The sequence below is a fragment of the Oncorhynchus gorbuscha genome, linkage group LG12 (assembly GCF_021184085.1).
Source record: "Oncorhynchus gorbuscha isolate QuinsamMale2020 ecotype Even-year linkage group LG12, OgorEven_v1.0, whole genome shotgun sequence".
Classification (NCBI taxonomy): Eukaryota; Metazoa; Chordata; class Actinopteri; order Salmoniformes; family Salmonidae; genus Oncorhynchus; species Oncorhynchus gorbuscha.
The window spans coordinates 18,381,833-18,409,464 of record NC_060184.1 but is presented as its reverse complement, the minus strand read 5'-3'; the positions used below and the strand labels follow the sequence as shown (position 1 = coordinate 18,409,464).

General features: G+C 43.9%; 2 protein-coding genes across 6 annotated transcripts in view; one reads left to right on the top strand and one right to left on the bottom strand.

Annotated features, from left to right (window-relative positions):
* LOC123990636 (titin-like) overlaps positions 1-9,115 on the top strand; it is a 34,492-nt gene extending 25,377 nt beyond the window's left edge. For 2 of the 3 annotated variants that reach the window (XM_046291290.1, XM_046291291.1), the window contains exons 14-18: positions 3,470-3,689; positions 5,210-5,420; positions 5,737-5,922; positions 7,886-7,968; positions 8,594-9,115. In XM_046291290.1, the coding sequence (XP_046147246.1) occupies positions 3,470-3,689; positions 5,210-5,420; positions 5,737-5,922; positions 7,886-7,928 (660 nt within the window). In that variant the 3' untranslated portion in view covers positions 7,929-7,968; positions 8,594-9,115. The remainder of the gene's footprint in view (positions 1-3,469; positions 3,690-5,209; positions 5,421-5,736; positions 5,923-7,885; positions 7,969-8,593) is intronic. The other variant, XM_046291292.1, reaches the window with a different exon arrangement.
* Positions 9,116-10,090: 975 nt separating this feature from the next.
* The window catches only part of LOC123990637 (unconventional myosin-VI-like), a 116,139-nt gene continuing 98,597 nt past the window's right edge, over positions 10,091-27,632 (bottom strand). For 2 of the 3 annotated variants that reach the window (XM_046291293.1, XM_046291295.1), the window contains exons 27-35: positions 26,974-27,052; positions 22,239-22,399; positions 22,053-22,094; positions 21,593-21,631; positions 19,907-19,945; positions 18,491-18,597; positions 16,894-17,034; positions 12,007-12,225; positions 10,091-11,865 (exon numbers count right to left, since the gene is read on the bottom strand). In XM_046291293.1, the coding sequence (XP_046147249.1) occupies positions 11,666-11,865; positions 12,007-12,225; positions 16,894-17,034; positions 18,491-18,597; positions 19,907-19,945; positions 21,593-21,631; positions 22,053-22,094; positions 22,239-22,399; positions 26,974-27,052 (1,027 nt within the window). In that variant the 3' untranslated portion in view covers positions 10,091-11,665. The remainder of the gene's footprint in view (positions 11,866-12,006; positions 12,226-16,893; positions 17,035-18,490; positions 18,598-19,906; positions 19,946-21,592; positions 21,632-22,052; positions 22,095-22,238; positions 22,400-26,973; positions 27,053-27,632) is intronic. The other variant, XM_046291296.1, reaches the window with a different exon arrangement.

The window sequence follows — 27,632 nt, the reverse complement described above, 5'->3', positions numbered from 1 at the left end:
ATCATCTATAGCTGACACCTTTGCAAAACCGGTATTGTGTCATTGTCGAATAACAGTGAAGACATCAACACTATGAAATAACACATGGAATCATGTCATAAGCAAAAAAAAAAAGTGTTAAACAAATATATGTTATATCTGAGATTCTTCAAAGTAGCCACCCTTTGCTTTGATGACAGCTTTGCACACTTGGCATTCTCTCAACCAGATTCATGAGGTAGTCACCTGGAATGCATTTCAATTAACAGGACTGCCTTGTTAATAGCTTATTGGTGGGATTTCTTACTTAATTCATTTGAGACAATCAGTTGTGTTGTGACATGGTAGGGTGGTATACAGAAGATAGCCCTATTTGGTAAAAGACCAAGTCCATGTTATGGCAAGAACAGCTTATATAAGCAAAGAGAAACGACAGTCCATCATTACTTTAAGACACGAAGGTCAGTCAATGCGGGATATTTCAAGAGCTTGTAAAGTTTTTTCCATTGCAGTTGCAAAAACCATCAAGCACTATGATGAAACTGGCTCTCATGAGGATCACCACAGGAAAGGAAGGACCGGAGTTACTTCTGCTGCAGAGGATAAGTTCATTCGAGTTACCAGCCTTAGATATTGCAGTCCAAGTAAATGCTTCACAGAGTACAAGTAACAGACACATCTCAACATCAACGGTTCAAAGTTGACTGTGGGAATCAGGCCTTACTACAAAGAAACCACTACTAAAGAACACCAATAAGAAGAGTATTGCTTGGTCCAAGAAAGATGAGCAATGGACATTAGACCGGCGGTGGGACCTCTGTCCTTTGGTCTGATGAGTCCAAATGTAGCATTTTTGGTTCCAACCTCCGTGTCTTTGAAAGACACAGAGTAGGTGAACGGATTATCTCTGCATGTGTGTTTCCCCCCATGAAGCATGAAGGAGGAGGTGTGATGGTGTGGGGGTGCTTTGCTGATTACACTGTCTGTGATTTATTTAGAATTCCAGGCACACTTAACCAGCGTGGCTACCACAGCATTCTGCAGCGATACGCCATCCCATCTGGTTTGAGCTTAGTCCCACTATCATTATTTTTTTGTCAGGACAAATTACCCAACACACCTCCAGTCTGTAAGGGCAATTCGACCAAGAAGGAGAGTGATGGAGTGCTGCATCAGATGACCTGGCCTCCACAATCACCCAACCTCAACCCAATTGAGATGGTTTGTGATGAGTTGGACCTCAATGAGAAGGAAAAGCAGCCAACAAGTGCTCAGCATGTGTGGGAACTGGTTGAGAGAATGCCAAGAGTATGCAAATCTGTCAAGGCAAAGGGTGGCTGCTTTGAAGAATCTCAAATATAAAATATATTTTGATTTGTTTAACAGGTTTTTTTGGGATACTACATGATTCCATATGTGTTATTTCATAGTTCTGATGTCTTCACTATTATTCTCCAATGTAAAATATTAAGAAAAACCCTTGAATGAGTAGGTACTGTAAGTGTTCAGACTCTTTGCTCGGATACTCAAAATTGAGCTCAGATGCATCCTCTTCCCTTTGATCATCCTTGATATGTTTCTACAACTTGATTGGAGTCCACCTGTGGTAAATTCAATTGCTTCGACATGATTTGGAAAGGCACATACCTGTCAATGTAAGGTCCCACAATTGACAGTGCATATCAGCGCAAAAACAAAGCCATGAGATTGAAGAAATTGTCCGTAGAGCTCCGAGACAGGATTGTGTCGAGGCACAGGTCTGGGGAAGGGTACCAAACATTTCTGCAGCATTGAAGGTCCCCAAGAACACAGTGGCCTCCATCATTATTAAAAAATCAAGTTTGGGCTCACCAAGACTCTTCCTAGAGGTGGCCACCTAGATAAACTGAGCAATCGTGGGGGAAGGGCCTTGGTCAGGGAGGTGACCAAGAACCCGATGGCCACCTTGACAGAGCTCCAGAGTTCCTCTGTGGAGATTGGAGAACCTTCCAGAAGGACAAGCTTCTCTGCAGCCCTCCACCAATCAGGCGTGTATGGTAGAGTGGCCAGACGGAAGCCACTTTTCAGTAAAAGACACATGCGAGCCTGCTTGAAATTTGTCAAAAGGCACCTAAAGGACATAAGAACCAAGATTCTAAAAACCTGTTTTTCCCTTGTCATTATGGGGTATTGTGAATCGATTGCTGACCCCGTGGGGTCAAAATGATCACAAGAACGGTGAGCAAAAATCCCAGAACCACACGGGGGGACCTAGTGAATGACCTGCAGAGAGCTGGGACCAAAGTAACAAAGCCTACCATCAGCAAGGGCATTGAAGATGAAACGTGGCTGGGTCTTTCAGCATGACAATGATCCCAAACACACCGCCCGGGCAACGAAGGAGTGGCTTCGTGAGAAGCATTTCAAGGTCCTGGAGTGGCCAAGCCAGTCTCCAGATCTCAAGCCCATAGAAAATCTTTGGAGGGAGTTGAAAGTCCGTGTTGCCCAGCAAAAACCCAAAACATTCACTGCTCTAGAGGAGATCTGCATGGAGGAATGGGCCAAAATACCAGCAACAGTGTGTGAAAACCTTGTGAAGACTTACAGAAAACATTTGACCTCTGTCATTTCCAACAAAGGGTATATAACAAAGTATTGAGATACACTTTTGTTATTGACCAAATACTTGTTTTCCACCATAGTTTGCAAATAAATTCATTAAAAATCCTACAATGTGATTTTCTGGATTTTTTTCTCATTCTGTCTGTCATAGTTGAAGTGTACCTATGATGAAAATTACAGGCCTCATCTTTTTAAGTGGGAGAACTTGCACAATTGGTGGCTGACTAAATACTTACACTTAATGGCCTAAAATATGGTTAAAACAATAATTTTGATATCATGGATGGTCAGTCCTTGCATCCATAGCTCTATCTATGAATTTGAGAGTGGTTACATTTCTTCAGGCCCATCCCTCAGCTTTTTACCAATACAGAGGTGGGGTGCCCCTTTTGTTATTGTTTCAAAGACTCTATAAGGGTTTCTTCAACTCAGTAGAAAGGTACTGGCTGAGACCTGGTAATATTATATTAGCACTTTCATTTATCACTTTGAATAAATGGGACCCCGCCACACCAGGTGCAAGTGGAGGATTTGAGTGTCAGGGTAATGCCACTCTACAATAGTGTATAAAAGCCTCTGGTTTAGTGGGTAGAACTCTTTCAACTACTGCACGGTAATTACAGACCGTGGTTAAATGTCATTGTTATTAGAAAGCAATCTAAATAAAGGGAAAGTGAATCATCTCTCACCATGCTTAAGACGACAAAGTAAAACACATTGGAAACAGAACGATTTTTAAAATCAATTGTTGCTGAATTTCCTCTTTACTTCAGTTTGCTCCTCCATTCATGCACCTTGGCTGGAGAGCAAGTTAGTGTCAGTGTTCCCTTGGGATTCTAATGGATTCATCTGAACACTTGATAGTCACTTTTTTCTCTCCTCTGTCCAGCTGCTGCCTTACCTGCAGTCCAATCTAACGGGATTCAAGAAGCTGGAGATCCTCAACTTCAGGAACGGCAGCGTTGTGGTCAACAGCAAGATGAAGTTCTCCAAGTCAGTTCCATACAACGTGACCCAGGCCGTCCAATGTGTCCTAGAAGACTTCTGCAATGCTGCTGCCATAAGCCTCAACATTGAGATTGACAGTCACTCTCTAGACATAGAGCCGGGTATGAGATGAGATCCTGGCTTTGTCCCAAATGGCACCCTAGTCCATATATAGTGCACTATTTTTGACCAGAACCCTATGTGGTCATTTTTAAAGGTGACATTTACAGAATATGAAATACATAATGTTTACAGTAGTAAGTCGAATCAAAACATGGAGAATACTACAGCAATAAAGAATAAAACACTAATGTAGACTATAAGTTGGTAGAGAGCAGGGGCGTCATGCACCCCGAAAATATAAGGGGGCACAATGCATGTGAGGGTGGCTGGGGGGCGGGCGGCTGTCTGTCTGGAAACCACTTTTTCCTGCAATCTAGAGCCATAATCATTATGCTTAATTTTATGTCAAATATATATATTTTTTTCTGCATATCTAAAAATGTGCTTGAGCTGTCTGTATCCTCCTAACTGGTGTTCATTTATATTTTTAAGAAACAAAATATGCTTCTCTGCACCTCTGCTAAAATCTGGGTAAAACATTGAAAGGAATGTGAGTTTTACTCAGTACATTTAGTCATTGCTTGCTTTTCTACAGTCTACCAACGTTGCCAGAATGCATGCCAGCTAAGATAGTTAGATTAGCTAGCTACTCTAACTTGATTGATAGCCTGAAATGTCTTGGTACAGTAGCTAGTTATGAGGTTGGTAACCTATCACACCTCCAAGACGACCACTGCCTTGCTAAAGAAGCTGAGGGTAAAGGTGATGGACTGGCCAAGCATGTCTCCAGACCTAAACCCTATTGAGCATCTGTGGGGCATCCTCAAATGGAAGGTGGAGGAGTGCAAGGTCTCTAACATCCACCAGCTATGTGATGTTGTCATGGAGGAGTGGAAGAGGACTCCAGTGGCAACCTGTGAAGCTCTGGTGAACTCCATGCCCAAAAGGGTTAAGGCAGTGCTGGAAAATGATGGTGGCCACACAAAATATTGACACTTTGGGCCCAATTTAGACATTTTCACTTAGGGGTGTACTCACTTTTGTTGCCAGTAGTTTAGGCATTAATGGCTGTGTGTTGAATTATTTTGAGGGGACAGCTAATTTACACTGTTATACAAGCTGTACACTCACTACTTTACATTGTAGCAAAGTGTAATTTCTTCAGCGTTGTCACATGAAAAGATATACTCAAATATTTGCAAAAATGTGAGGGGTGTACACACTTTTGTGATATATATATATATATATTTATATATATATAGATAGAGAGAGAGTATATCACACACACACAGGACAGATCTGAGAGGGCACATGCCCCTGTGCCCCCTATGGGTGTAAAATCCATCTAATGTTATGGTTTGTCTGTACCATCAATATTCGACTTTTCACTAGCTAAATGTGCTAAACCTTCAAATGAAATGCAGAGAGAAGCCGAGGAGGACCGACCTCATTAAAATCAATCGAATCAATCGAGAGAAAGCGGTTCGTTAAAAAGGGGGAGAAGACAGCTTCACAGCTACTTTGATATTTAATGAATACTGATCTTACCATTTCCCCGTTCTTCATTATTTTTTAACAGCTGATCAAGCAGATCCCTGTAAGTTCTTGGCGTGCAACGACTTCTCTCGCTGTGTGGTGAACCGCTGGTCTCGGGAGGCCGAGTGTCTGTGTGACCCAGGCTACATTACGTTGGACGGTTTACCCTGTCAGAGTATCTGTGTCCTGCAGCCTGACTACTGCCAAAACAGGGGTCAGTGTGAGATAGTGCCTGGGCATGGAGCCACTTGCAGGTACCTTAGCGTAACCAAATCCAAATTAAGTAAACATTGTGCCATGATTCTGTATATCCAGATTTCTATTAAGCCATTCATTGTTACTACGATGTATGAATTATAATATCCATTGCCATCACTTGTTGTTTCTCTCACCTGTTAGAGTTCAACTTGATGTTGTTCTCTTTGTTGATGTTGTCTACTTAAAGTGTTGAGAAGGAAGCAACACAACATGACATTCTAATGCCACATGCAAAACACATGCACAAACACACACTTTCATGAACTGTAGTGTTCACAATGTGCTCTAACCCAGTGTCTTTGACCTCTTTAGATGTCCTGTAGGTAATGTCTGGCACTTTAACGGGGAGCGCTGCACTGAGCTGGTGGCCGTGCCAGTAGACCCCCTCCTTTTCATAAGCTGCTTTGTGGGCTTCCTGTCCTTTGTTTATGCCGTGATAGCTCTCATGATATTCATGTACACACAATGTAGACGGACCAGAGAGACAGTGACTTTGGCGTAAGCAAAAGTCTTTTCTTCACTGTGTTGATTTGTACGGTACATGTATTTAGCTGTACTATATGTATTCTTCTTTCAACACTATATATATTCTAGTAAGAGATAACGTCCCCATTTTGCTTTTAGAGCTGAGAGCTGCACTGGTACTGTAGAATTAATACTAGTGGACTTGAGGTTTTCGAAACAGAGTGACTTTCTCTCGATGTTATAAGCTCCCAGCTTGCAGTCACAGACTTCCAGACAGTATTGTGCTCACTCTCTGGAACCTAGAGAGAAAATGTCTCCATAATGTCATTTTTCGCTTAACATAATTTTGATTATACCCAATTAAACATACTCCTCTCAGCTACAGAGGTAAAAGGGACATCTTTAGAAATCATCACCACTTAAATCTGGGTTCTTATTAAAAAAAACATCTTCAAAGGTAATCATTATGCCTTTTATATGCGTAAAGATGAATTTCTGTATGGGCCAACTAAATATGTTTCGCTTCATATGACAAGAATCTGAAACTTCCAAATCTCCTTCACTAACTATACATACACTATACACATACTATACTAACTACACTAACACTTAACTAATCCCACTACAGCAGTGGTATTCATAGTCTGGGTCACGGAGGAGCTGCATTGGGGTCGGCAAAATTACTATACATATATTTTTAGGAACAAAAATTAAGAGAACAGATTATTGTATGGGACAATATACAAACGTTTATGAGAAAGCTCATTTAAAAAATAGATAAATATTGAGTTAAAAAAAAGTAGTCATTTTGATAGATGAAAATGCAATGAATTGAAGGTTATTTGTTATTTACTATACATATATTTTTAGGAACAAAAATTAAGAGAACAGATTATTGTATGGGACAATATACAAACGTTTATGAGAAAGCTAATTAAAAAAATAGATAAATATTGAGTAAAAAAAAAGTAGTCATTTTGATAGATGAAAATGCAATGAATTGAAGGTTATTTGTTATTTAAGGTTGTGTCATTAGATTTTAGGTCGCAAGAAATTATTGGGGAAAAAACGGGGTCCCCGCTGAAAATATTTGAATACCACTGCCCTCCAGTATGTGTAAATACTTCAACAAAGTGTTCAAGCAAAGGTTAAAGTGTCAGTGGCTTTAGGTCCCTCTCTGATCCGGTTAGTTCCATGTGTAATTATGCGAGCATCGGGGGGCTTCACCCCACCAGGAACCAGTCAACACACCCACACAGACCTGGATTTGCCATCTCCTATTAACACAGTGTGCGCATCCCAAATGGCATCCTATTCCCTATCTAGTGCACTACAATTGACCAGGGCCCGTAGGGCAGGGACAAAATAGTGCCCTGCGGTGTATATAGGGAATAGGGTGCCATTTGGGACAAAACAGACCCTAACACAGTAATCCAGCCCCTAGATCAGACAGCACCACAGTCAGAAATAACAACCGTCTATGAAAATCTAAAGGTTAATACATTATCTAGCTTTCTCAGTCTATGAAAACTCAAAGGTTAATACCATACAGGGTGCTGCTGACATTATCTAGCTTTCAGTAATCTTATTGTAAATAGTTAAAGATTTCTCAGGTAAATTTTTGTCTCATGGAAATCTATTCCAGTAAACAATGTAGGTCTACAATCGCGTAAGATTCTAAAATAGTTTAAATATCCGACTATTAGATAGTTAATGTCAGTCCATTGGTCTGTGAGCAAAGTGGAGGAACAGTAGTTTTGCCAAAAAAGGATAATGCATCTGCACCATAGTGAACTCCGTGTCCTTCCATTGTGACAATCTCACAGGTCTATACAGTGACCTAACGACTGTCTTCTTTACAGAAAAACCTCTTGTCATGCTTCACCCCATGTGATTTTTGCCCCTTGGGATAATATATAGTTGCAATTGTTTTCTTGTTCGCTCATTTGTTTGTTATTTTTGTCTCAATAACCTTTTTCATGTTTTTTGTTGGCAGATACCCAGACAAGTATACAAGTCTTCCCGGCATGACAAGTTAATAAAATAGAGGGTTGAATTACATCAACACTATGTACTGGGGTAAGGACTTGTTTGATTATTTGCTTTTGAAAATCTTTATTTGACCTTCATTTCGGACCCAGTCATGCCACATTATCGAAACAAGTAAGCAAATCAAACCATGACATCATATAATTATCATTCAAATAAATTGGTCCATGATCTTTCCACTAGTTTACGGGTGGCACTCAAATTGGTTTAGTCGAGTGTATTTCCACAAGACTGTAAGCCACAGACAGACACACCTCACACAGACAAACCAAAGCTCCCAAAGGGAACGCTTAGTCCATGTTATTCACCCCTTAATGGAGAGACGGATTGGCAAGCCTGTGGTTGCTTTCCAAATGCAGGCTTTGAAATTAGTCTATCCTTCTATGACCCCCTTTCCGGGTCAGTCATTTTGATGTTGAGGAACTGGGTCAAATGTAATGAATTAAGGGTTCAATTTAAACAAACAGAATCTAACATGGCTGACTTTCATTCCAAAGATCATAAAATATAAAGTATCAGACTTGTGTTTCTACACTATGCCAGTTTAATGAATGCTTGACAAAGTGGAACTACCTTAGCCTGCATACACTGTACACTCCCTTTGGCAAATACAAACAAAGGTAACACTGGCATCTGTGTTTCTCCTCTGTTTTAGACATGGCGACGGCAGAAGACAGCCTTTGGATCACTGCAGAAGACAGCCTTTGGATCACTGCAGAAGACAGCCTTTGGATCACTGCAGAAGCAACACAGTACCGTTTATAAAGGATATTTAATAGCTGATGCAGTTAACAGACTGTTGTGACTGCAGAAAGACATTGATCTGCGGTCTTCTGATTGACAGGCAGACACAACCCCTTCATCTCAGCTTTCCAAAGCCTGTGTTTCACCTGAAAGGATACTCCCCCAAACTGTGGACGACAAACAGATGTGATCATTTCGCTGCATTTATCAAGTTGCAAAGGCACCTCAGGACAGCAAACTGCTTTTATACATAATGTGCTGACAATGTAGTAGCACTTAAAAAAAAAAAATGCCAGAAGGACAGTGATGTTTTCCTCATGAGGTATGTATGTTGCAATGGAGTATAGTTAATATCACATACTGTACACCTGTATCATAATGTCTGTCTCTGTATTGGTGTAATATTGATAATTGTATAAAGTCCATCTCTGTTTCCTCAGTGTCGTCAAACATCTGTTCTGTACACATCAGGGAAATGAACTACTCACTGTCTTCAATAGGGCTTTTTAAACCGTGTGTATTTTTGCTGCTGTACCATGTTGAGGAATAGAGTGATGTCAAACACGAGGGCCAAAAGCAGTTGAGTGAAGCATGAAATGCGTTTATTTCAGTTAGAGATCAGCATTGGAAAAGGCAGTATCTGAGGAATGATTGCTATGCGTGTTGTGAGATACAGAGCATATGGAAGTCAGTCAGTCATTTGTTGTACATTACAAGCGATATTCAAGGAGACCCCACACTACAGTAGTAAACTCTGCTGTTTGTCAGAAATACATACTTCGGGCTAAACTGAAGACATGCTTTAGACACGAGCATGAGTGGATAGATGTCAAACAACCACGACGTTGCCTTTCGCTTGTGCAGAGCGTCTAAGGGAATGAGAAGAAACTCAAGACTAGCAGCCTTACCTGAAGAGAGTAGTTCTAGTCTCACAAGATTGTCATGTACTGTGTGTTTGAGACAGTCTGTCCTCCTTGTAGTGTTGCGTGTGTAAATTATTGCTTCATCATTTGTTTATTTTAAGAAACATGAGTCATGTGACCAAACCCTTTATAGCAGGGGTGTTAAACTCATTCCATGGAGGGCTGAGTGTCTGCAGGTTTTAGTTTTTTCCTTTCAATTAAGACCTACAGTAGACAACTAGGTGAAGGGAGGTCCTTACTAATTAGTGACCTTAATTCATTAATCAAATACGAGGGTGGAGCAAAAACCCGCAGACACATGGCCCTCTGTGGAATGAGTTTGACACAAGCTTTAGAGTATCTTAGAGTAGAAATATTTATTTAGAAAATAAATGTGTACATTCCTGTGTAGAAACATTAGACTCTCGATCATACACGTAGAACATTCTGTATGTATGTGTCTATTGGACTATCTAGCAGAGAGAAGAATAGCTGACTATATTGTATATGAGCTTGAATGAAGTTGGGGTCAAGAAGACATCAACACGATTTCCCTATTCAGTTTTTGTCCCATACACACATTTGGTCCGACATCGTAGAGTATCTCAAGATTTGTATTATTCACTTCTCATAATTAAGTTTGATTCATTCATTATTTTTCTTTTTGTTTCAATATTTGGAATAGGCATTGTTTCATGTGTAGAACATGAGACAATTTCAACCATGTGGCTTTAGTAATGAATGGTTGGGGAATGTGAAAAGGAAATATTTATTTAACTTTCATTAGCAAACCTAAATCACACATATGAAGAATAAAACAAACCGCTCCTAACCAAACAGTAAGGACTAAAGGAACAAATCAACAAACCCATATTACATTCAGTCTGAAAGCCAGAGGTAAAAACTTATTACAGTATTGTCAAATATTATAATTAGAAATTAATGTGAATTTATGTGCAGTTACTAAAAAATATCCTTAGAGAAGAACCTGACGCTCAAGTATAACTGCCTCACATGAGAAAACAGAGTTGCAACCTAGCCCATTTCTACCCCAACCTAGCCCATTTCTACCCCAACCTAGCCCATTTCTACCCCAACCTAGCCCATTTCTACCTCAACCTAGCCCATTTCTACCCCAACCTAGCCCATTTCTACCCCAACCTAGCCCATTTCTACCCCAACCTAGCCCATTTCTACCCCAACCTAGCCCATTTCTACCCCAACCTAGCCCATTTCTATCCCTCTCTTGTGCAAGTATTGTCCTATAATTACTACGTGAAAATAAACAGCAAGTATCGGTTTGAGTGAAATTATCAACAAGCTGTTAAGACTGCAGAGACAAAATGTTGACTTCATTTAAAATCACAAATATATAATATTAAACAACAATTTAATAGTCAAAACTTATTTGGAGGCAGCTTTGAAACACTTCCTACTTTCAGCAAATTACCCTATTAAAGTAGTTTTAATAAGGCCTCGTAGTTAAAGTAGTTTTAATAAGGCCTCGTAGTTAAAGTAGCAGGAATATTAAAAGGAAAACATCCATATTTGCTCGAGAAACAAAACTAGATGTAATATTTAGTCACTGTCCGATTCCTCTGCATAGGTTCACTGCAAATTCCCCCGCACACACCAAGAAATAATACATCAAGACAATTGAAAGCAGCCAAGATCAACAACATGAACAAAAGAAAAAAGACAATTAACAAAAAGTGGTTAATTTATGACTTGCCCCCAGTCAAAACATGGTACAGTAGGCTTGAATACCCACTGTGTTAGGTACAGTAGGCTTGAATACCCACTGTGTTAGGTACAGTAGGCTTGAATACCCACTGTGTTAGGTACAGTAGGCTTGAATACCCACTGTGTTAGGTACAGTAGCTTAGTGCATTCTTCCCTTTGCTGTAGTGAGAGAAATGCCCGTGGTTTAAGACAGGGGGCTTTAGCTCCAGGGTGAAGTTTCCCAGAGTACAGATCTAGGATCAGCTTCCCGTCCCCCAATCCTAACCTTAACCTTTAGGTGGGGAAAATGCTAAACTGACCCACAATCAGCGACTAGGGGCAAATTCACCCAACACCCTTTACTTGAGGAGGGTCTTCAGCATGGCTGTGGCGTAGGTGGGGCGGGCCTGTTGTTTCTCGATGGCTCTCCGGAGGTACTGGATGCCCCCGCAGCGCTCCCAGATCTCCTCAAACTGCCGGGGCAGGATCTCAGCTCCCCTCTTCCTTGTCAAGCCTGTCTCCTCCAGGCTCAGCTCACACATCTCCATGTCGTCTTTCCCTAGAGACACAGACCACAAAAAATAGAGCATCGTGCCTGTGAGGCAGTAAGACTATAAATCGTACAGATAAATGAGCGTGCATACGCACACACGCGAGAGAGAAGATCGCCTATACTATGAGTTCTGTTTCACTGACTGACCTGCCACCAGCAGGATGGGCTGCTTGTCCGGGTGCAGCTCCATCTGCCTTGCGATCCAGGGCCCATCAAAGTGGGCGTACCACCAGCCCTTCTTTTTGTTCTGTGGGTCCTTGTACTGGTCCCCGGGCCGGATGAAGGGGATGCGGAAGTAGCGCTGCTGCCTGTTCATGGCCACCTCATGTTGCCTGGCTGGGATGGGCGGGGCTGAGTTCGCCTGGGCTGTTGGGGGAGAGGCTAGTTAGACTAATGACGCTTGTTGATTGGAATGGGAAGGAACAATAGCCTAACCAATAGGGGTGGGGTAGAAACAGGAACCAATATGAATGGTAACAGAAACCAATAGACTGGGAAGTAACAGGAACCAATAGGGATGCAGGGAGTGTGATGTTGCTCGAGCTAGGGAGGAGGGGTCAGCACTAGCAGTAGATCACAGAGCTACTGATCAAAGGGGGAGTAAATTAGAGCGACAAGCAGCATGTCAGGTGTTTGTTAAAGAGTTTGAACGCTCGTATCAAAACATAAAGAGCATAGATTTAAATATTCTCTACAAAGTGGAGAGTAAATAAATGAGGGATAGTGATTGAAGGGGGTGGATGGGTGGGAGGCTCTATGGATAAAAGGACCAGAGAAAGACAGTGGTAGAGTAGCCTCAGCCCTGTTGACAGGCGTGGTACAGCAGTGGTTCTCAACCCGTCCTCTGGTACCCCTCAACAGCACACATGTTTGTTGTACCTCAGACAATAAAACACCTATTTCCACTCATTGAGGGCATGCTGATTAGTTGACAAGTTGAATCATGTGCACTTGTCCGAGGCCACAACAAAAATCTGTGCTGTTGGTGGTACTGGAGGACTGGAGTATGGATACAGTACAGTTTATATATCCTTTCCTTTAAAGCAACATATCCCAGATCCACGGTCACCAAACGAAATGGATCTTTCACTCCAACTCAGTAAAAGTACAACCTTTTGTGACTGACTGAAGACGCTAACACATCGGCACCCCAACCCCATGGAGGTATTATATTAACTAGAGACAAGGAACAGCAATGACCGCCCACCCATTCCTAACACCTTTCAGAGTCCCTCCCTCATTTTTGTTCAGAGAGAAAGCTGAAACCGAACACTAAAATAACACATCCTAGATCTGAATTAATGAAATATTCTTATTAAATACTTTTTTCTTTACAGTGTAATGAGTAATGTGCTGACAACAAAATCACACAAAAATGATCAATGGAAATCATATTTATCAACCCATGGAGGTCTGGATTTGGAGTCACACTCAAAATGAAATTGGAAAACCACACTACAGGCTGATCCAACTTTGATGTAATGTCCTTCAAACAAGTCAAAATGAGGCTCAGTAGTGTGTGTGGCCTCCACGTGCCTGTATGACCTCCCTACAATGCCTGGGCATGCTCCTGATGAGGTGGCGGATGGTCTCCTGAGGGATCTCCTCCTAGACCTGGACTAAAGCATCTGCCAACTCCTGGACAGTCTGTGGTGCAACGTGGCGTTGGTGGAGGGAGCGAGACATGATGTCCCAGATGTGCTCAATTGGATTCAGGTCTGGGGAACGGGCGGGCCAGTCCATAGCATCAATGCCTTCCTCTTGCAGGAACTGCTGACACACTCCAGCCACATGAGGACTAGCATTGTCTTGCATTAGGAGGAACCAAGGGCCAACCACACCAGCATATGGTCTCACAAGGGGTCTGAGGATCTCATCTTGATACCTAATGGCAGTCAGGCTACCTCTGGCGAGCATATGGAGGGCTGTGCGGCCCCCCAAAGAAATGCCACCCCACACCATGACTGACCCACCGCCAAACCGGTCATGCTGGAGGATGTTGCAGGCACCAGAACGTTCTCCAGACTGTCACATGTGCTCAGTGTGAACCTGCTTTCATCTGTGAAGAGCACAGGGCGCCAGTGGCGAATTTGCCAATCTTGGTGTTCTCTGGCAAATGCCAAACGTCCTGCACGGTGTTGGGCTGTAAGCACAACCCCCACCTGTGGATGTCGGGCCCTCATACCACCCTCATGGAGTCTGTTTCTGACCGTTTGAGCAGACACATGCACATTTGTGGCCTGCTGGAGGTCATTTTGCAGGGCTCTGGCAGTGCTCCTCCTTGCAAAGGCGGAGGTAGCGGTCCTGCTGCTGGGTTGTTGCCCTCCTACGGCCTCCTCAACGTCTCCTGATGTACTGGCCTGTCTCCTGGTAGCGCCTCCATGCTCTGGACACTACGCTGACAGACAGAAAACCTTTTTGCCACAGCTCGCATTGATGTTCCATCCTGGATGAGCTGCACTACCTGAGCCACTTATGTGGGTTGTAGACTCAGTCTCATGCTACCAGTAGAGTGAAAGCACCGCCAGCATTCAAAAGTGACCAAAACATCAGCCAGGAAGCATAGGAACTGAGAAGTGGTCTGTGGTCCCCACCTGCAGAACCACTCTTTTATTGGGGGTGTCTTGCTAATTGCCTATAAGTTCCACCTGTTGTCTATTCCATTTGCACAACAGCATGTGAAATTTATTGTCAATCAGTGTTGCTTCCTAAGTGGACAGTTTGATTTCACAGAAGTGTGATTGACTTGGAGTTACATTGTGCTGTTTAAATGTTCCCTTTATTTTTTTGAGCAGTGTATAATCTATAGGGCCCTCAAACTCCAATCTGGACCTCGAAGCCAGTTCCACTGCTTCTTCTCATTCTTCCACTCTAATCAGGGACTGATTTAGATCTGGGACAGCAGGTGGGTGCAATTCATTATCAGGTAGAACAGAAAACCATCAGGCTCCGGACCTCTCGATCAGCTTACGTTAGACGTTTGACTACACTGTACAATATCCTACACCTTAATAATCTTCGAAGAATAGCAGGTGTACTTAGTTGACACTCCCTTAATAATATTTAAGGTGCACTTACTGTAGTTGACACCCCCCTTAATAATCTTCAAGGTGCACTTACTGTAGTTGACACCCCCTTTAATAATCTTCAAGGTGCACTTACTGTAGTTGACACCCCCCTTAATAATATTCAAGGCGCACTTACTGTAGTTGACACCCCCCTAATAATCTTCAAGGTGCACTTACTGTAGTTGACACCCCCTTTAATAATCTTCAAGGTGCACTTACTGTAGTTGACACGCCCCTTAATAATATTCAAGGTGCACTTACTGTAGTTGACACCCCCCTTAATAATCTTCAAGGTGCACTTACTGTAGTTGACACCCCCCTTAATAATCTTCAAGGTGCACTTACTGCAGTTGACACCCCCCTTAATAATCTTCAAGGTGCACTTACTGCAGTTGACACCCCACTTAATAATCTTCAAGATGCACTTACTGTAATTGACACCCCCTTAATAATATTCAAGATGCACTTACTGTAATTGACACCCCCTTAATAATCTTCAAGATGCACTTACTGTAATTGACAACCCCTTAATAATCTTCAAGGTGCACTTACTGTAGTTGACACCCCCTTAATAATCTTCAAGGTGCACTTACTGCAGTTGACACCCCCTTAATAATCTTCAAAGAATGGCAGGTGCACTTAGTTGACAACCTCTTAATAACCTTATTCTGTCCCAGGAATAAAATAACATGCAATCTAAAGACGATTCTTTTTTTTTTTAAAGAAACCAGTTGCTCTATGATTCCTTATGCCATCACCAAGTTTGCATCCCAAATGGCACCCTATTTCCTATATAGTGCACTACTGTTGACCAGAGCCTTATGGGTCCTTGACCAGAGCCTTATGTGTCCTGGTAAAAAGTAGTGCACTACAAGGAAATAGGGTGCATGCTAAAACAGAAAGTAAACCCCTTCCACACACCCTCCGTTTCCCCATGGTTAATAGATGGGTTAGGGGCTGATGTTAGTGATGCTGCTACATCGTGGAGAACCACTTACGTGCTTGTCTCACACGAGGTGCGAGATCTGAAAGTAAACATGCCAGGTTACACTTACAAACATCACATGCAGTATGGCACAGGTATGAAACCAACAACATGCAAGACAAGATCATGGAATGACAAATGGATTTCCTATGAATACATTTTTGAGCCTATCACAACATCATAGATGTTAGGGGAAGAAGAAACCATTATATATAATGACAGAGTCATTACCACATCTTTACATGTGTTTACGGTAGCCAGGACCGGCCTAAATGGATGACACCATAGGCATGGAAGAACGGGGAGGGTCATTCCACTGTATATGGTCATTCACAAGCAAAATCATTAGATTGTAGGCTATATTATGCTAGGACCCTGAAAATATGAGCTCTCCTCAGCCTCTGGCTTGTTATTGTGTCAGAGAGCAGGTAGAGGTATAGCTGGTACTGTGCTGTGTATGCCCACTAAGTGAGAGGTGGGGGCTGGGCATAGCTACAGACCCTATAATTATACATGATGATTCTGTTTGTAATTCTATGGGGGCTGGGTATGTGGTCCAATCAGTAGTCTGACAGACTAAAATAAAGTGTGTTTGCACTCTGTCACACGGGGGGAAAAATAGCTCTTTGTCGTCATGGTGACTGCTCATGGAAATGAAGCAGAACCAGGAGCAAGACAGCACAGGTTTCTATGGAGAACAATGAGAAGAGGTCAGGCTGGAGGAAGAGAGCAGCCACCACCAGGATGTGTCCCAAATGGCACCCTATTCACTAGTATCAGTACTATATTAGAATACTCAAAAGGGGGCTAAAGCTCTAACCGAGACAGTCTTTTTGGGTCTGCCTCCTCTAGGGTATTGGGAGCAGAATAAAAATGGATGTTTTTCGAATCAAGCCTATCAAAAAATTGAAAAAGACACCTACAGTGATGTTGTACTGTATAACACTGTCTGAAATATCTCCTGCGGGGTGGGGTCCTTACCATAGTCAGTGACTGATTTGGGGGCCCTCTGCTCTGTGACGCCGGGGTTGTTGCCACGCTTCTTGTTCTTTGACTTCCAGGCGTGGTAGACCTTCAGCCGGCGGTGGAACTCTTCTCGGCAGGCAGCCAGCAACTCAATGTCTGCAGGTTGAGAGAGATAAAAAAGAGAGAGAATTGGAGAGAGGGTAGAGAAAAAGAAAAGGAAGAGAGAGAAGATAGGGAGGGAGAAATATGAGAGCATAGCAGGTACTGAAGTATACCAGAACACTAGAACCCCCATGGTCAGAGCTACACACAGACAGACGGACGGAGGGACTGCCACCAGACGGATTGACGGAGGAACTGCCAACAGACGGACGGACGGACTGCCAACAGACGGACGGACAGGGCGGGACTGCCAACGGACGGACGGACAGGGCGGGACTGCCAACGGACGGACGGACGGGCGGACTCCCAAAAGACAGACGGACGGGCGGACTGCCAACAGACAGACGGACGGGCGGACTGCCAACAGACAGACGGACGGGCGGACTGCCAACAGACAGACGGACGGGCGGACTGCCAACAGACAGACGGACGGGCGGACTGCCAACAGACAGACGGACGGGCGGACTGCCAACAGACAGACGGACGGGCGGACTGCCAACAGACAGACGGACGGCCGGACTGCCAACAGACAGACGGACGGACGGACTGCCAACAGACAGACGGACGGACGGACTGCCAACAGACAGACGGACGGACGGACTGCCAACAGACAGACGGACGGACTGCCAAGAGACTGACGGACGGACTGCCAAGAGACTGACGGACGGACTGCCAACAGAGACGGATGGCCGGCCAACAGAGACGGATGGCCGGCCAACAGAGACGGATGGCCGGACTGCCAACAGACAGACGGCCGGCTGGACTGCCAACAGACAGACGGCCGGCCGGACTGCCAACAGACAGACGGACGGACAGACTGCCAACAGACAGATGGACGGACAGACTGCCAACAGACAGACGGACGGACAGACTGCCAACAGACAGACGGACTGCCAACAGACAGACGGACGGACAGACTGCCAACAGACGGACGGACAGACTACTCAAAGATTTTCATTACTTTAATAACAATTTAAAAGTCATAAAAGAAGAAAGACAAGACAGCATTATGAGTTTCATTGTCAATCTATGTCTTCATGAAATTCTAAAACAATCGCTGCTCGGATTAAAATGCATTTAACTTGTCAATCAGCACACTGGCTGAAGTCCCGGAGTGAAATATGGTGTGAAATTAGATGGTTAATACCTGCTAAGTGCCTTGCTAAAGTTGAGTGCACAAATATGGCTTCCTATCCTCCAGATAAATGAGTCATTTCACTGTCAAAATATCTTCCTGCAATGTGCATACTACCTAACATCAGCATGCCTGATCGTTTCGAAGGAAAACTGAGATATTTTACTTTCAATACAGATGGGTCTGCAGCCCCAGATACCTATTGTTGGGCATATTTGACACATACGAAACAGAGCTTGGGGAGCTGCCAATCAGACTATGTCCTACGTTCTTAATGATTTTCAACCACATGTTTGGCATGGCTGACTTTCTTACCACAGGATGTGTTGATGGCGTCCCTCAGCTCGGCGTATTTCCACTTGCTGAGCTCGTACTTCTTGGTGCCAGCAGCAGCAGCTTTGGTAGCCTGAACCTGTGGGCCTCTGGCAACACAGACACAACCAGCACAGTGGGGTTACCACCAGGACAGTGGGGTTACAATCAGCACAGTGGGGTTACAACCAGCACAGTGGGGTTACAACCAGGACAGTGGGGTTACAACCAGGACAGTGGGGTTACAACAACCAGCACAGTGGGGTTACAACCAAAATAAGAGCAGTATACAGTGAGCAGGTTTCTGTAGCGTGAGGCAGCTTGTTGGTCATGGAACTGGTCCAGTGCTGCATTATTTGGACCGGCCATTGTAAGGGAGGGTTTCCCAGACATAGATTAAAGACTTAACCTCTCTCCAGGAAAGTGGCCCTATGTGTACTTCTCTCCAGCTGTTTGTTGCTGGTCTGTTCTGCCGTCACCTCCACCACAGTGCTGCTGACTGCTGACAGGGCTGATTAAGTCCTGGCTGGGATTTGCCACTTTTAGAACACTGACTCTCTAGATCTGAGGCTGGAGTTAGGGGGCGGACCCTGGGCCACCTGAGGCCATCCACGCCATAATCCTATTGACTGACTGAGCAATTGAGCCTCTCCACCCAGGGGAGCTGTCCTCGCACACTTGGAGAAGTTGGTGGCTATTCCAGCGACCCCTGAGGCACGCTGTTCATTAACCTAGGGCTAGAGGGCCGGTCACCTTCTGCCACCACTTCCTGTGGCCGGTGGCCATGAGTCGCTATGAGGAGTAGAGGCAGGCGGCTTGAGCCAATTAGTACACAGACAAAGTGACAGTAGTGCCTGCTGGGTGTGGCCTCCGGGTCAAACGTCACTCATTCAGTCATTCTGATGGCGCGAGGCTGGCCCCATGGCATCAGCTAACAGGGATCCAATAAAGAACAGCTGCTCTACTACAGTGTGATACTAGTGGCCAGGAATCAGGACAAGGCTGACTTATATGTGTGACTAACTATAATAGTTAGAACCAACATATGACAAGGTCCCGTTTGTAGACTGAGTCTCGCCATTATTTACTTACCGCTATTTGAAATGAAACTTAGCTAAAAGTAAGTTATTGTTTGAGATCTAACAACTTAAAAAGATTTGAAAACCAATCATTAATTTGCATGGTGGCGAGCCCCACCCCATTGTGTAGGAATTCTCAACAATGATTAATGGTTAATTGTGTGGAATTATGCAGAATTACCTCTAATTAAGGCGATGAATCCCTATTAAAACGATTAGTATTTATTCACACATCATATACTTCTGTTGATCATGCCGTTTCTATCCATTGAGTTTAAAGTGATTGTGAAGATTTTTTGAGATGTCAATCATGGAACTTAAAGTAAGGATCTCTACCCACCTAGACAGAAGCTCAGACATTTCCTTGGCCATTTCCTCCCTAAAAGGACATGATGAGCCCAGCACAATAACAGTTAGAACCACGGAGAACTTTCAATACCATCCAACTGTCACACGTGTACAATGATTGCAGTTCTAAGATGGCACACAGAGGAAGACGACATGTAGCGAGAGAACGCTTATGCTTTACAGGTGGCGTGACACACAGAGGCTGATCTGTCAGTGTGTGTGTGTGTGTGTGTGTGTGTGTGTGTGTGTGTGTGTGTGTGTGTGTGTGTGTGTGTGTGTGTGTGTGTGTGTGTGTGTGTGTGTGTGTGTGTGTGTGTGTGTGTGTGTGTGTGTGTGTGTGTGTGTAATCGTGTCAGTGTGTGTGTGTGTGTGTGTGTGTGTGTGTGTGTCAGTGTGTGTGTGTGTGTGTGTGTGTGTGTGTGTGTGTGTGTGTGTGTGTGTGTGTGTGTGTGTGTGTGTGTGTGTGTGTGTGTGTGTGTGATCTTTTCAGCATGAGGCTGTAAAAACAGCCCAGAACTCCTTCCTGCTGTTCTGAGGAGGAAGATGTTACATAATTACAAGAGCTTCTCTTCCTGATTGGGACACTCACAGGTGATGCACACTGAGACAACGTGCACATTCTAATATCTATACTCTGCCTAGATCCTCTGGAATTGTCCTTCATAGTGATTTCTTATTACCTGACGAGAGAGCACATTTCTGAGAAATTGATCAAGGGCTTAAAAAAAAAGAAGAAGCGAAATGGACCATACGGCAAATCCATTAGGACCCTTCAAAACACCACTCCAGAGAGTGTCATACAGGTGAGTGCACAGCAGAATGTATCTGATTCACAATGTGACACATCCATTAGGACCCTTCAAAACACCACTCCAGAGAGTGTCATACAGGTGAGTGCACAGCAGAATGTATCTGATTCACAATGTGACACATCCATTAGGACCCTTCAAAACACCACTCCAGAGAGTGTCATACAGGTGAGTGCACAGCAGAATGTATCTGATTCACAATGTGACACATCCATTAGGACCCTTCAAAACACCACTCCAGAGAGTGTCATACAGGTGAGTGCACAGCAGAATGTATCTGATTCACAATGTGACACATCCATTAGGACCCTTCAAAACACCACTCCAGAGAGTGTCATACAGGTGAGTGCACAGCAGAATGTATCTGATTCACAATGTGACACATCCATTAGGACCCTTCAAAACACCTCTCCACTGATTCACAATGTGACACATCCAAACACAGCAGAATGTATCTGATTCACAATGTGACACACTTCAAAACAGAGAGTGTCATACAGGTGAGTGCACAGCAGAATGTATCTGATTCACAATGTGACACATCCATTAAACACATGTTAGTGAGTTGGTTCGGTTTAGGGGCTGTGGAGAGCTGAGGTCTAGTTACCAGATGCTAGTTTCGGTGCTACTGCGTACAGCAGAATTGATTAGTAATATCAAGATAATGGCCAGCACAGTCAGCTTAGCCTTTGCTTTTCCATAATGCATTCTTTTCAGCCTCAATATATAAAAAAAATACAAATAAAAGCATGCATCAAAAATTATATAAAGTGTGATATTCTATGTGTACCACTACTGAATAAAATAAAGTGCCAGAGTGCTGAAGATGTGTTTAAACATAGTGAAGGAGGTGTTTAAAAGTAACCTACATGGACATGCTCTTGAGCTTTTGAGATCCACCAGCTCCACTGCAACAAGAGAATGGTGAGGATTACAAAGGAGCTCTGACACTGTACACAATACAGGAGCCAATCAGGAACTGGAAGAAAAGGTCATTCCCTTTCCTCTCTTACTTTGATTGGTTAAAGGATAGATCATTCCTCTCTGACATTAATTAGAAAATAAAGGAAAATGATTGACATTCAAAGTGATTCAGTCATGTCTGAGAATCGAATTCTGAGGTCAAATTCCTTGTACATGTAAATAAAAATTAATCTGATTTGGAGATTGTTATCCAATCATCCATCGATCAATGGCTGTGCTTGCTTGATAGAGTTAAGGTTGGTTGGTTGACTTAAAAGATTGCTACAGTATGCAGTGCAGTTATGGTTCAGTGGTCAGGTTTAGGTTGGACTGGGGAGCTTAACGGGTTGAATCTTGGTGTCTTACGTAGCTCTCTCTGGGGAGGATGGACCACCTGAGGTGCCGTTACTGGGAGAAGAGAAGAAGAGAAGAGATTGGTTACGCGGGATTAAATATATATTTCCGTCTCTCCAAAATCTACATCAAGCCCCATCTCTGCTTTACATCAGAGGGGTAGAGACAGTGTATGGAGGTATGTTAGTGAGCTATTACCTGCGCAGGCCTGCGTCATTCTGGGTGTCCTCTGGGATGAGTTCAGCCTCGCTCTGGGCGATCCTCATGGCCAGCTCCCTGTCGCGCCTCTCCTGCTCCAGGATGTTCTGACGCGCGGCCGCCTCCTCCCGCTCAGCCTCCAGCTGAACATCCATCTCTGCCTGCAGAGAGACGGCATGTTTGAATATATGCGCACGCGCACACACACGCACACGCGCACACACATGCATGCACACACAAATCCGTACATCACAGACAATCCCAATACCACCAAGTGAGTGGTTCTTTACTCCCCATAATAAGGGATGCCGGGCAGCTGGGGGTTTGGACGGACCCAGTAATATGATTGGATTGTCCTACCTGTACCATGTCCACTCATAAGTCATTCATAAGTCATGCATAAGTCATTCTCTTCCCAGACCCAGCCAGACTCATGAAGGGTACCAGAAACAGGGAAAAGCTGTCAGATCAAAAGCATTGAGATATAACATAGGCCTAACATTTTCCAGTGCTCTCAAAATAGCAGCCCATCCCTGCAGGTTCGGTGTGTCTCCAGGTTCAGAAAATTGGGTGATACTCCGGTTTGGCACCTTATTCAGTCCCTTTGACAGCTTCCTCACACTCTCTTTGGGTCACCCACAGTAACACAAAGGACAAGAATAGGAGAAATATAAGCATCTCTCTCTCTCTCTCTCTCTCTCTCTCTCTCTCTCTCTCTCTCTCTCTCTCTCTCTCTCTCTCTCTCTCTCTCTCTCTCTCTCTCTCTCTCTCTCTCTCTCTCTCTCTCTCTCTCTCTCTCTCTCTCTCTCTCTCTCTCTCTCTCTCTCTCTCTCTCTCTCTCTCTCTCTCTCTCTCTCTCTCTCAACTCTCTCTCTCTCTGTCTCTCTGTGTTTCTCTAAGCCCAACATTCTCTCTCTGTGTTTCCCGCTCTCTCTCTCTAAGCCCAACATTCTCTCTCTGTGTTTCCTCTCTCTCTCTCTCTCTCTCTCTCTCTAAGCCCAACATTCTCTCTCTGTGTGTTTCCCGCTCTCTCTCTCTCTCTAAGCCCAACATTCTCTCTCTGTTTCCCACTCTCTCTCTCTCTAAGCCCAACATTCTCTCTCTGTGTTTCCCACTCTCTCTCTCTCTCTAAGCCCAACATTCTCTCTCTGTGTTTCCCACTCTCTCTCTCTAAGCCCAACATTCTCTCTCTGTCGGTCTTTGTCGGTCTCGCAATTTAAATTCAAGGTTCTTTATTGGCATGGTTTACATTGCCAAAGCAAGTGAAATGGATAAACAAAGTGAACAGTAAATATTACACCCATACAAGTTCCCAAAGAAAAAAGACATTTCAAATGACATATTATTGTTGTAATGATATGCAAATAGTTAAAGTACAAAAGGGAAAATAAATAAACAAATATGGGTTGTATTTACAATGGTGTTTGATCTTCACTGGTTGCCCTTTTCTTGTGGCAACAGATCACAAATCCTGCTGCTGTGATAGCACACTGTGGTATTTCACCCAGTGCCACCCACACTTTGGTATTTCACCCAGTGCCACCCACACTGTGGTATTTCACCCAGTGCCACCCACACTGTGATATTTCACCCAGTGACACCCACACTGTGGTATTTCACTCAGTGCCACCCACACTGTGGTATTTCACCCAGTGGTATTTGACCCAGTTCATCAAAATTCGATTTGTTTTTCAAATTCATTGTGGGTCTGTGCAATCTGAGGGAAATATGTATCTTTAATATAGTCATACATTGGGCAGGAGGTTAGGAAGTGCAGCTATGCTCACTGAGTCTGCACATAGTCAAAGTTTTCCTTAATTTTGTGTCAGTCACAGTGGTCAGGTATTCCGCCAATGTGTACTTTCTGTTTGGGAGATTGGGAGAATGTCATATGGTCAGATGAAACCAAAATATAACTTTTTGGTAAAAACTCAACTCATCGTGTTTGGAGGACAAAGAATGCTGAGTTGCACCCAAAGAACACCATACCTACTGTGAAGCATGGGGGTGGAAACATCATGCTTTGGGGCTGTTTTTCTGCAAAGGGACCAGGACGACTGATCCGTGTAAAGGAAAGAATGAATGGGGCCATGCATCGTGAGATTTTGAGTGAAAACCTCCTTCCATCAGCAAGGGCATTGAAGATGAAAAGTGGCTGGGTCTTTCAGCATGACAACGATCCCAAACACACCGCCCGAGCAACAAAGGAGTGGCTTCATAAGAAGCATTTCAAGGTCCTGGAGTGGCCTAGCCAGTCTCCAGATCTCAACCCCATAGAAAATCTTTGGAGGGAGTTGAAAGTCCGTGTTGCCCAGCAACAGCTCCAAAACATCACTGCTCTAGAGGAGATCTGCATGGAGGAATGGGCCAAAATACCAGCAACAGTGTGTGAAAACCTTGTGAAGACTTACAGAAAACGTTTGACCTCTGTCATTGCCAACAAAGGGTATGTAACAAAGTATTGAGATAAACTTTTGTTATTGACCAAATACTTATTTTCCACCATAATTTTCAAATAAATTAATAAAAAATTCTACAATGTGATTTTCTGGATTTTTCTCATTTTGTCTGTCATAGTTGAAGTGTACCTATGATGAAAATTACAGGCCTCTCATCTTTTTAAGTGGGAGAACTTCCACAATTGGTGGCTGACTAAATACTTTTTTGCCCTAATGCATTTATTTTGTTTAGGTTAACTGTCAGAGCACAGATCGGTTAGAACCAGTGCTGCTGCTGTAATTGCTCCTGAGTGGGAGACAGCAGCACCAGGTCATCTGCGTACAGCAGTCTCTCTCTCTCTCTGTGTGTGTGTGTGTGTGTGTGTGTGTGTGTGTGTGTGTGTGTGTGTGTGTGTGTGTGTGTGTGTGTGTGTGTGTGTGTGTGTGTGTGTGTGTGTGTGTGTGTGTGTGTGTGTGTGTGTGTGTGTGTGTGTGTGTGTGTGTGTGTGTGTGTGTGTGTGTGTGTGTGCCTCTCATACAGATGTGGAGAAGGAGACTGTGTGAGACAGGGCCTGATTAGACACCTTACACATGTACTAATGAGCCTTCTGCCTGTGGGTCACTCAGCGAGCATTCGCCGTAGTCTGCTGGAGCTGGCCACCATCCAGGGGCTCAATTGAGAAAGCTGTCTACTAACACCTCAGAGTCAGGGAACAAGCAGTCTACTAACACCTCAGAGTTAAGGAACAAGCAGTCTACTATCACCTCAGATTTAGGGAACAAGCAGTCTACTAACACCTCAGAGTCAGGGAACAAGCAGTCTACTAACACCTCAGAGTTAGGGAACAAGCAGTCTACTATCACCTCAGATTTAGGGAACAAGCAGTCTACTAACACCTCAGAGTTAAGGAACAAGCAGTCTACTATCATCTCAGGGAACAAGCAGTCTACTAACACCTCAGAGTCAAGGAACAAGCAGTCTACTATCACCTCAGATTTAGGGAACAAGCAGTCTACTAACACCTCAGAGTCAGGGAACAAGCAGTCTACTAACACCTCAGAGTCAGGGAACAAGCAGTCTACTAACACCTCAGAGTCAGGGAACAAGCAGTCTACTAACACCTCAGAGTCAGGGAACAAGCAGTCTACTAACACCTCAGAGTCAGGGAACAAGCAGTCTACTAACACCTCCAGGGAACAAGCAGTCTACTAACACCTCAGAGTCAGGGAACAAGCAGTCTACTAACACCTCAGAGTCAGGGAACAAGCAGTCTACTAACACCTCAGAGTCAGGGAACACCTCAGAGTCAGGGAACAAGCAGTCTACTAACACCTCAGAGTCAGGGAACAAGCAGTCTACTAACACCTCAGAGTCAGGGAACAAGCAGTCTACTAACACCTCAGAGTCAGGGAACAAGCAGTCTACTAACACCTCAGAGTCAGGGAACAAGCAGTCTACTAACACCTCAGAGTCAGGGAACAAGCAGTCTACTAACACCTCAGAGTCAGGGAACAGGGGCAATGTTGAAAAGAAGATCTCACTTAAAAAATAATTGAGTTCAGAGAACAACCTACGAAACTCATTTTGGAAGAAAATTTCCCTTGAAGGCATTTGTGGATAAGAAAAACTAATATGTACATTGAAGAAAAAACATCACTCTGAAGTTAGAGGAAGTTTGATGTCGTTTCTTCCTCCCAAAACTCAAACATCTGCAGTGCATGTCATGAATATTTACACCAACGCGTGCACAGAAGCCCAATATGATGGTGAATCTAAAGAGTAAAAAGGCTGTTTGAAAAGCACCAAGCCTTCCCCGGGCTCAGGGTGGGCACAAGGCAAGACACTTTGATCTTAGGGAGCAGCTTTCAGCATTAAACGCCCGTAGCTGACCTGGGGTCAGATCTCTGGGGGTTATCGGAGCTTTCCCTCTCCAATTGGACAACATGGGGAGCCAGACAAACAGTATATTACCCTCAGATGTCTTATCTCCACAGAACTGGAGCGACTGGGAGTATGGTCGGTCGGCCAGTGAGAGTGAGAGATGGAGCGAGACAGAGACAGACAGAGAGATAAAGAGATGGCAGAGAGAGATGGCGAAAGAGAGAAAGAGATGGAGAGGCCGGTGGTGGGGAAAGAACAACACAGATGTTTGACTGAGCTCTCCTGCCAGAGAACATTGAGAAGTAGAGCAGGGGAAGTGGAGCATTGTACTAAAGCCAGATTGTTAACTCCTTCCGCCCTGCGGCAGACAGTGACCAGGAGAAACCGACAGTGGAAGAAGAAAACTGTCACTAACCTGAAGCTTCCTCTCCTCTTTCTCTCTCTGCTTCCGCTCCTCTTCTTCGTGTTTCCGCTTCTGCTCCATCTCTGCTTTCCTGAGGAAGAGTACGAAAGGCTATTAATCTGGTGTCACTGCGATATAAAGATCCTAACCAATACTGTATAAAGTTTGGACTTCCTAATCAATACTGTACCATAAGAAATGAAAAGAGCTTCTACTGTACAGCCGCTCCTCCATCTCAAGGCCAATCAATACTTTATCCATCCTACTACAGACTTGAGGGAAAACCAGTTTTACCAACGGCTCCAATAAATAACTTTCCATCCAGTTAGGATGCTGCTACAGATCTGCAGTAAACAGTCGCATCAATTCATTGGCCCAAATAAATCATCCCTACAGTGACATGCTAGAGGTCTCCCTGCGCCTCACAGTGTTATATGGGTTTTGACTGAGCACAGCTCACGACAACAAGTTGCCCCCATCACTCCCCTTAAATGGGCAATTTTCTTGTTGTCTTAGTGAGAGAAAATCTGTAAATTAAGATGACTTGATGTAATTTGAAAGATGTGATGTTGAGGATTATAATAAATACTGATTTGATGTCATACAAGCCAGACACCTGTGAGTCCAAATGTGCACTTCACATTTCTAAATCATAAAAGCCATGTCATATA